General features: G+C 38.2%; 1 protein-coding gene across 4 annotated transcripts in view; it reads left to right on the forward strand.

The window, feature by feature from the left end:
* Nucleotides 1-3,573, forward strand: part of LOC106471525 — a 33,505-nt gene extending 29,932 nt beyond the window's left edge. For all 4 annotated transcript variants that reach the window (XM_013932124.2, XM_022400137.1, XM_022400136.1 and 1 more), the window contains 2 exons: nt 2,363-2,500; nt 3,119-3,573. In XM_013932124.2, the coding sequence (XP_013787578.2) occupies nt 2,363-2,500; nt 3,119-3,325 (345 nt within the window). In that variant the 3' untranslated portion in view covers nt 3,326-3,573. The remainder of the gene's footprint in view (nt 1-2,362; nt 2,501-3,118) is intronic.
* The last annotated feature ends 7,531 nt before the right edge of the window (nt 3,574-11,104 follow it).

An 11,104-nucleotide genomic window follows, 5' to 3' on the forward strand; every position in this document is an offset into this window, starting at 1 on the left:
TTGAACTACTCCTTTTCTTCGAAACTGCCATTGCCTATTTTTATCAAGGTAAACCTCCTCCTTTCGGGAATTATTCCCTTCCACATTAATGGGTTAGGTGCATCAACTCATCCATTTCTCATATTCGTTTTTTGGGTAAGTCTGAGCATGTGCTTTTTTTTGTCTCCTGCCAGTTTTGGCACATAACAGTCTCTCTTGCCTCTTATTTGTCACTGGCCTTTGGAGGAGATCTTACAGGCTGGTATGTATTTATATCATTGAGTGGTTTACTGTGCCTCTGGTTTTCACCTTCCTCCATTTGTCATCCTCCAGTCTACCAAGAGGCTCTAGTGTGGTGAGAATTGCCTGTTGTGTTTTCGGTCCTCTTCATGTCATTCATATCTTTTGTGGCACCATCATATGTGTACCATGATTTCTATACACATTCCAACACATTGCAGGTTTTTCAACAATAACAAAAAAACAAACCAAACAGGAGGAAGCAAGACTCACCAGATCAAGTGTTACATGAGGAACTCTGCCATACATTCCTTATGAGAAAGTGTTAAACCCCTCTGCTCCTGGTTGGTGGTGACCACTGTTAAGATAGACTTTTCTGTAAGTCTGATTTGGTAGCATATCTCCATAAAAGACATGGCCATTTCCATACATTTTATACAAAAAAAATAAAGACAGCACATTGATGACACTTTTATTGTATTCAGAAAGTAAAACCATGTCAAAAAGTGTCAAGATTATTCAAATTCAAAGCACAGGAATATTGAGTTGAAGAGCAAAGAAAATCTAAGCTGCCTTTTTTAGATCTAGAAGTCATCAACCGTAACAACAGGTTTGAAACTAAGTACTACCACAAACCAACATTTTCTGGGCTGCACATTTCAGCACATTTATATCTTTTACAAAACTAATTTGATAAGTATTTTAGTTCATAGAGCATATAAACTTACCAGCTCTTATGGCTATTCTCATGATGAACTTATCAATATTAACAAATATTTGATGAAAAATGTCTTCCCTCTAGAACTCATCAACAAAAGTATTTTTGAATATGTCAGTAAGGTTTACAACCTCAATGTTCCTAAATGTCCTATTGCCTTGGTGTTATCTTTCACTGATTCCCATGGCATCAAATTAAAAAGTAAAATCAAAAACATTCTGCAATCAACTTACCCTAGGAGTAATCTTGAAACCGAACAAACAGATATGCAATTTTTTCGTGTTTAAAGAAAAAATACCCCCCTTCAAAAACAGTCGTTGGTAGTATACAAATATTTGTGTCCTTGCTGCAGGCAAGTCTGTATTGGGTCAACGAGTCGAACCTTAGCTACCAGAATCAATAACTCTGGAACTTACAACCACCTAATCAAAGACTGTAACAAAAAACTGAACAGTGAACACTTCAGAATAAAAGACTTAGCAAAAGATGAATGAATGCTAATAAAAAAGGAATCACTCCTAATTATTAACCTACAACCTATGCTGAACAATCAACTAGCTACATCACTGCATCTCAAACTATGATCAACTCATCATGCCTGAGATGGGCAAAAAGTGAAAACTTTTTCCAACAAACAAGATGGAACACATTTTGCCCACCTTTGCAACTCATTACCGATGACACTAAATTTATCTGATATCCAGTACTGTAAATCACTATGATATAATCGTAATATATAAATGAATAAATAACAAGTTGGACAAAGAGTATTTCCTGTTTGAGAAGGATGTAGTCTCCCACCAAGTGCTGCTCCACTAGACAACACCTGGTCTCATGGAAGTTATGTCCTATGGGCTTTCTCTTTCTACCATTATTTCAGAAAGGAGCTAATCTATGTAATTGATGAGCACTGGCCCTTCCATCATTTTCATTATGAGATTCTAGGTTTTAGTAGTACAGAGAGGTAAGTAGCATTTCTGTAGTTAACATTTTCATTATGAGATTCTAGGTTTTAGTAGTACAGAGAGGTAAGTCTGTAGTTAACATTTTCCCCACTTGAAAATGTATTTCTGATAGATACTTACCTCTCTGTACCACCTTCCACCCCTTTTTTCCCACTTTTGGTGCATTTTGTTTGCCTTGTTAAGAATGAGCCAATGATCATGTGCTAGTGCTCGTGGGGATTACCACTCATGGAAGTCTTGTCTTCCTAATATAGGTGGAGAATTAGAGCATTATAACAATTACATCATAGGTGGCACAATACATGTGTAGGAATGGGGATTTGTTCATGACTTGTGGGGTGGACAGGAAATTCCATGGCAGTTGCTTGTGAGACAATAGCTCTTAGTGGTGTGGAGAGAGGTAAGTATCTTCAAATACATTTGCAGGTGAAGACAATTTTAACTTTAATGGCTTCTCTAGGGTGCCAAAGCTGTGAAAGTGACTGTTTCTGATGCTTGTCCAATGTATTATTTATGGGAACGTCTGAGAGGCATGTTGCGTGACAAGGATATCAACTTCTGGGTTCTGAAAAAAGTTGGTTTATCATCTATTAAACTAGTGAGTATGATATGCAACTTTGTGAGATAAATAATTTTCAAAGAACGTAAATTTTGAAAAGCAGTAATAACTTTAGTGAATAATGTAATGACTGTTAAAAAAATTTTAATTACTATGAAAGTATAAGATTTGAGATAATGTCAAAAATGTAACTTAATCTTGATATGATATAGACAGTCTTTTTGTGGTTGATAACACAGTTAGGAAAAGTTTAGAAATCTAATAATCAAGTATTAAGTAGCTGAATTTGATATGATCTAGTTAAGGGTTAAAGAATATATAAAATAAATGGAAAAGATATGTTTGTTGTATAATCTAGAACTCTTTAGATTAACTTGGAATATTTCTGTGTTCAGCCGTTGTATCAAACAGATATTGAACTTAAAGATCTAAAAGCTTTGATTGTGGTTTTATGAAAGTTATAAAAAATATTGAACCATTACTTCCTTTTGTCATTTTAGGACTTGGGAACTACAAACATAATTTATATAAAATATACAAGATAGAATTTTTAGTGAAACTTAATCTCTTTTAAGGTGTATAACATAAATTTGTGCAAAACATTTGTTTGTAGTTGTAATACTAGATCATCTTACAAATATCTAATGATTTTTTCAGGTCAAATTGATTTGCAAAGCATGTAACTTGCAAGTGTGGGTAGACAACGAAACAACTTTGTGCATCAAGCGACAGCCCGAGAGTCGTAACCCAACAGCTATAGACCTGGAAAACCTTCTATTAAACATGGCTTACACAAAGTATAAAAGAAAAATGATCACTTCTAGACAACCAACAGACCATTCTCCTCAGCCACTTGCTATGTAACTAACAACTAAGATGTTTTGTTAACAAAGCTAGAGTTCTCCAGAACCAGATTCAGTAATATTCATTATCCCAGTTCATTCATCCATGTAAATAGATTTGTACAGTTTATTTATACAGTTATATTGCTGGTTTTTGCACCAGCTTTATTTCATGTTTGTAATATCTGTGTCTTCATTAAATTTCTATAAGCTGTGTAATATGTTAATCACAACCATTCAAAATAAGATTAAAGAGGATTTTCTCCAACATCTACTTTAGTCACTAAGTCATTAAGATAACTTTGCGGAATTTATGACGTTGAAAAATCACATATCAACAAACTTGATAACACCTGCTTCCTCGATGTGGGTTTTGTGTTTTTCAAAATTCTGATTAGTTTTTCATGAGGTTAAAACTGAAAAATTAATAGCAATTATCAACTTCATAAACACCAGAATCACTTTCTTAATGCAAGCTTGGAATTTTCTAAAATGCTTTTAACCAACCTCATGAGACAATTACACATGTCAGTGTAAAAATAAAAAGTACTTATTGTAAGGTTATGGAAGTACGATATCAATGATTTTCATGATTAGTAACCTAGAGGAGCACATAAGTCTAATAATTAATTTCTTACTAACAAAAAAGAGGCTGATATACTATCTATACAATCAAGAAGACCCAATATAAAATCCTAGCTGACCACCAGCACAAAAAGAGTCCTTCTCAGGTAAAAGCTGGCACAAATGCCTATTTGACCTTTCACCTACTCTTCATCCATCCACGGCAGGATGTAGTCCTCTGTCAGATCTTTCTGATATGGTACATTACCCCCTCTCATATAAATAGCTATTCTTGTTCAGTGCTGCCCTCTATATGCAAACCTTTTTACGCATGCCACAAGCCTTCTATCACCCCTCCATTGGAAAAACTGATTCCAATGTATCTCTTATGCAAGTCACCATATATCAACCCTCCACCAACAAGAATGCGACATACTCTCATGATGCATGTGACTCCCTCTATTCAATTCTACCAAACTATCACTTCTCATTTGGCAGTACCATATATCAACCCTCCACCAACAAGAATGCGACATACTCTCATGATGCATGTGACTCCCTCTATTCAATTCTACCAAACTATCACTTCTCATTTGGCAGTACTTGTGTTCAGACGTTTTTTCTTTTGGTGCTCTTCGTGAGAATCGTGAATTTAATAGTTTAATTTCTGAAGTGGGATTCCTTCATTATTATTATTTTTCTTTACATTGAATAAATCTTTTAATTTAACATAATTTCCCAGTCTTTATTTTTTTTTTCTCACACTTGCATATTTTACATCAAACACTTTTGTTTGATTTACGTATTTCTACAATGAATTGTGAGGTTCATTTTCTCACTTTGGGGTTATACCTCTAGCACTATTTTCACAGGCTGCAGATGCAGGAGACCCATTTTTGGATTTCTCTGCTATTATCCATCATGAGATTGATCATTATATAGGCCAACCTTCTTCTCCTGAACTTTCCCCCTAATCCTCCTGAACAAGCCGAATCTGTTTAGGTCAATGATGACTTGATAGCCTTTTTATGCCACCAGATTTTGCCATGTTTTCCCTACTTGGACTTGTCTTACTATTTTTTCCACACCTCTTTTGTCCTTGGTACCCTTTTTCTTCCCCATGACTTGGAATCCTGCCACCAGCCTGCATCTTTCAGAAGAGGTACAAAATTTCTGTTTCTACAGGCCATTGTACCTATTCATTATCTTTCTCCAGGCTGTTTGTTGTCCTTGTGCCAAACCAGAGACTGGTGGCCTGTACTAGGTTTGTCCTGCCTGATTCTAATTTTCAATATACCATATTTCACCTTGGAGTTGTTTCTCACCCTTAGGTGGGCTTTTTCTCCAAGTTTATCGATGATAAAAACAAATATTGCAAATGATTGTTTGCATATCCCGATATTTTGTTACTTACAACTCTCTCTTCAGTTTATTCTCCATGGGGCAGTTTCTCTGTTTCATGCACTGCCTTTTGGCCTATCTTGGCCCTGTATGTTTTTGTTCGTCACATATATGCTCTTGGGTTGCACTTTCCTCTTTCCTCGGTCGACTGGCTACTGTTCACTCATTCTGAAGAGGAGTTTGCCTGTTACTATTATCAGCTGCTTCTGGAGGCAGCTATAATGGGTGTTTTTCTTTTTCTATGCACATCTCAGTTGGGCCTGCCCTTCTCCTCTTTGACTTTCTTCGATAGGTTTTTAGTTCAATTACAGCTTGCAAAGTTCTAACGCTTTTGGGGATGTGATCTTCCATGGTAGCTATTATCCCCTTAGGTCAGGCTCATATGTGGGCTTTTCATGACCATTGCAATTTTGCAGGGATCCTTTGTCGGCTCTTATTACTCTTCCTCCTACCCTTGTCGTTGATTGCCGTTGGTGATTAGATATGACTCACATATTGGCAGGTGTCCAGCTTTCTCCTCCTCATCTGGTTTTCCACATTTTATTGACCCTTTTTATCAGGGATGGGGTGCGTTTTATTGACCCTTTTTATCAGGGATGGGGTGCGTGGGTTGATTAAATAGAAGATTCGGGGTTTTAGGTCTGCAGCTGAGAGGTCTTATCCTATCAACATCCTGGAGCTTCTCGCTGTAGGTTGTGTTTTGGTTCATTTTCTCCATCTGGCCAGAAAATTGTTTAGTAATTATCCATTCCAACAGTGGTTGCTTATCTCAATCACTAGGGTGAAACCAATTCACCATCCCATTGGATCTTCTTTTTGGGCCCACATGCTCGATATTGTTACGGGTGCTTTTGCTCTTGTCGTAGATTCGTGGATCAGATTAATGTCCAAGCAACTTTTACCTGATGGAGTGGTCTGTCGATTCTTTTGTTTTCCTTTTGCTACATCCCTTAACCACAACTTGCCTTGATTTTGGTCTCGGGTTTCTTGTCTTCTTGCTTTGGCTATCCATGTTTTCAGCCAGGATTGGACCTACACATTCGTCTATCCACCCGTTCTCCTTCTCCTCTGGGTGATTTCGTTCATCTTTGACACTGTGTTCAATTCTTCTGATAGCTCTTTCCTGGCTGTTTCAGCTGTGCTTTCTGCAGCTTCTCCAGCTCCAACTTCCTCTTATGTTACCTTTTCCTCTGTCTCCATCCCTTCTTTGCCACCCTCAGTCCCCAGTGTTTCATCCCGACATTCCTGTCCATCATCTTCACTCCTGGTTTTCCTCTGGTCATTGGAGAGGTGTTCTGGCTTCTCCTGATGGTTTACCTCTTTTTCTAGCTTGTTTCATTCACCCTTTCTACTTGGAAGTTTCTCAATACAAATAGAATTTTTCCATTGTTGGTTTCTGGGTACAGGGTTTTTCTCAGATCAACCCACTGTTCTTAGTCATGCGGATTTCCTCTCTTGACTTTTGTATCGAGGGTCTTCTAAGTCTCAGATTTTCAGACGGTCCTGTCCCACATCTTTCCTTTTTCCTGATCATGCAGGAATATACCTCTCCTACACTTTACCTGTAGATGTGTTCCTTCTAGACTTGTCATCCGCTGCAGCAGGCTGCCCTTCGCAATGGGGATATTAATGTGGTCCTGCACTGTCTCACTTTGCCTACGTTCGAACTACTTTCCCAGTGCTCCTTGTTTCACCTTTTCTTATGTTTTCTTCTTTCTCCTATTTGCCTGTGAATGTCAGTGGTCTGTTTATTTGCCACCAATGTTTAATGTACTCTTTATCCTTCTACATATCTTCTCCTTTCTCCGGATCGTTTTACCAACCTAACACTTTGGCAGCTCATGAGGATAACTCCTCTGTTTAGCTGCTTTCCCTTCCTTCTGTTTCACACATTTTATCTTTGTCCTGATCCGGATAGACTTCTATGTCTTGTGTGTGTGCTCTTCTCTGTTATATTGCTTGCATGGCTTCCTTCTGTGGTGTCTGTTCCTGCCTCTCCCTTCCTTGGCAACTGTCCTCTGTTCGTGTTCTTTCTTCTTCCTCCTTCACCAATTGGGTTTGGCTTCTTCCTCTTTATTGTTTTCCTCCTGTACTTTGTTCTGTGTGTCATCTCACCCAGTTAGACACCTTACCTTTTCATTGGCGTCTCATCTTTATCATCTTTTGGAGGTAATTCTTCAGTCAGGCATATGGACTACCCATGATATGTTTGTCTCTCACTATTTATATCATATTGCTGTTTTCTTCCCCTCCAGGTTATTGTCTTCCACCTGTAGCCATTCTAGAATATCAGAATTCAGTGAGACTTTGACTGGGTAAGTTTGTTTTATCTTTTATTTTTCCTTTTCAGGGCCTTTTTCCCTTTTGTTAATCCTCATTGTTTGCATCCCACTTTGACCAGGTATTCTTTAACTGTTCAAATCAGCACTGTCAAGCCATGTTTACCTGCATATTATAATTCTATGGCCACGCAACACACACTGCAGAGATCAGGTGTTCACAAGATTGCTTGTAGGTTTATCCTCGCGATACAATTGCTTCATAACTTTGCCTGTCCTGGACCATACACACCCATGGACTACATGGGTAAAGCAGAAGAGGATAGCTCCTGAATTGGTTAATTAAATACAAACAAAAAATAAAAATGATTATAAAACCATTCAGTTGAGAGAAGGGCAGTGATGTTCTACTGGTGTAGATGATGTGATATCCTCCAATATAAAACGTAAAACAAATGGGAGTGAGACATCAAAATTGCAGTTCACCTCTTCGATTGGGATTCCTCATCCTACCCCCATGTGGATGTCAGTTCCCAGTGGCCAGTTTTTGGATTTAGAGTCAAACCAATCAACATATGTCTTTCCTCATGCATTACAGATGTCCATATTCCTCCCTCATTTATACTCCGTCAGTGTTGTGGGTCATGATAGAGGTAATTGCAGATTGTTCTGGTTCTTTCCCTTCTGCTATTCCGAGAATGTTAATGCGCTTGAGGTGATTCCGGTCCAATTTCACTTTGAAGAAGATGGTTTACATTATGTAGACATTTTTTTCAATACCGGATGTAAGGTTCCCAGATTGATCTATCAATTTATCATATTCAAGTGTGCCCCGTTCATTTGTCAGGGGGTACTAGATTCCCCCCCAGTTTCATGAACTTGACATGAAGATAGTATGATCCTCTTTGCTATTCCCACTGGATGGCTGGGGTGTTGGATCGTATTTGACTTAGTGATGGTATGATCCTCATCCTACCCCCAGCATGATGGATGTCGGTTCCTAGCAGCATGGGTTTTGAGTGTAGTTGACTTGCCGAGTACAGTCCGTCGCGCCATAGCCACTCTACACCTAAGGGTACATCCTTTTCATTTTACCCACTTTTATAATTTCTGGGATTGAATATCATAAATATTGCATTGTTCGGATCAATTTTCAGCCATAGTTCTCTCCCAATTGGATGTGCTCCTCTGTTTTTTTTTGCCCATATATGCGACATCTTTCCATGATGGGTGAGGAGTATGACTGATTCAGAAGTGTTGTGGTCTCCCTAATCAGATCTTAAAATCTTACTGTCTCATCCCTCACACTGGTTCTTCTACCTATTCAGTGTGGGATTCTAGCTATTTATGTGAGCGGAGGTAATGTACCATATCGGAAGTTATAATTTTCCTGCACTGAAAATGTATTTCCAATAGGTACTTACCTCTCTCACCCTTCCTCCCCGCTGAAAGCCGGTACTTCCATTTTCTGCCAAAACTTGAGCACCAATAGAAAAAACGTCTGAACAAGAGTACTGCCAAATGAGAAGTGATAGTTTGGTAGAATTGAATAGAGGGAGTCACATGCATCATGAGAGTACGTCGCATTCTTATCATAATGTCATTGTTGGAGTCAAAGTTTGTCCTATATTTTGTTTTACCTTATCATAATGTCATGGTTGGAGTCAAAGTTTGTCCTGTATTTTGTTTTACCTTATCATAATGTCATTGTTGGAGTCAAAGTTTGTCCTGTATTTTGTTTTACCTTATCATAATGTCATGGTTGGAGTCAAAGTTTGTCCTATATTTTGTTTTACCTTATCATAATGTCATTTTTGGAAATGATAAGGAAAACAAAATATAGGACAAACTTTGACTCCAACAATCACATTATGATAAGGTAAAACAAAATATAGGACAAACTTTGACTCCAACAATGACATTATGATAAGGTAAAACAAAATATAGGACAAACTTTGAAATGTCATTGTTGGAGTCAAAGTTTGTCCTATATTTTGTTTTATCATTGTGCATTTTAAGTCACTTTCTCTTTATTTCGAGGAACTGTTTATTCTGTTGGCTTTCCATTTTTGATACAAAGTCCACAAAAAGTCAACATCGTTTGCAAACTTCAAATTGAATGACATTACTCCATCTTTGTTAAGTTTGTAATTTTTTCAGTTCTTTGTTTTTAAATACTTCTAATGCAGCAGTGACGAGCTTGGATGGTATTTGGTTCATTCCTGTTGAATCCATTGCATTATCTTGATCTCTGATGATACTTCATTATCAAGATGTATTTGAGCTATTGCATCACTAGATATGTCTTCCAGCATATTAATTTGTGTTCCATTGATTCCTATGTTTGTAGTGCACTGAATGTTCTATGGTGTCAAAAGCTTTCTCGTATTGACAAAGCCAATGCAAATAGAGTAGTTGTACTTATTTGTCTCTTTTATGATTTGATTTAGTACTTATACATGGTCTAATATTGAGAATTCTTTTCTGAAACCTGCTTTTTCTCTGAGTTGATTCTTACCAAGTATTGTTTCCATTTTGATCTGTAGTATTTTCATGAACATCATATACTAGTGTAGTAAAAACCTAATGTAGCCGTAATTTGTAATGTTTCTTTCATGTGAAGGATAATGACTTTGGCTGATTGGTGTTACGTCTCGGTCATCTGGGCTTGTATTTTTCCACTTCTCCACTGCTGATTGGCGTTACATCTGAGTCATCAGGGCTTGTATTTCTCCAATTCTCCACTGCTGATTGGTGTTACATCTGGGTCATCTGGGCTTGTATTTCTCCACTGCTGATTAGTGTTACGTCTGGGTCATCCGGCCTTGTATTTCTCCACTTCTCCACTGCTGATTGGTGTTACGTCTGGGTCATTTGGGCTTGTACTTCTCCACTTCTTCACTGCTGATTGGTGTTATGTCTGGGTTATCTGGGCTTGTATTTCTCCACTGCTGATTAGTGTTATGTCTGGGTCATCTGGGCTAGTATTTCTCCACTTCTCCACTGCTGATTGGTGTTACGTCTGGGTCATTTGGGCTTGTACTTCTCCACTTCTCCACTGCTGATTGGCGTTACATCTGAGTCATCAGGGCTTGTATTTCTCCACTTCTCCGCTGCTGATTGGTGTTATGTCTGGGTCATCTGGGCTTGTATTTTTCCACTTCTCCACTGCTGATTGGTGTTATGTCTGAGTCATCTGGGCTTGTATTTCTCCACTTCTTCACTGCTGATTGGTGTTATGTCTGGGTCATCTGAGCTTGTATTTCTCCACTGCTGATTGGTGTTACGTCTGGGTCATCTGAGCTTGTATTTCTCCACTTCTTCACTGATGATAGTGTTATATCTGAGACATCTGGACTTGTATTTTTCCACTTCACTGCTGATTGGTGTTACATCTCGGTCATCAGGGCTTGTATTTCTCCACTTCTCCACTGCTGATTGGTGTTACGTCTGGGTCATCTGGGCTTGTATTTCTCCACTTCTCCACTGCTGATTGGTGTTACATCTGGGTCATCTGTATTTCTCCACTTCTCCACTGCTGATTGGTGTTACGTCTG

This window comes from Limulus polyphemus, unplaced genomic scaffold (assembly GCF_000517525.1).
Source record: "Limulus polyphemus unplaced genomic scaffold, Limulus_polyphemus-2.1.2 Scaffold4677, whole genome shotgun sequence".
In the NCBI taxonomy this organism is placed as follows: Eukaryota; Metazoa; Arthropoda; class Merostomata; order Xiphosura; family Limulidae; genus Limulus; species Limulus polyphemus.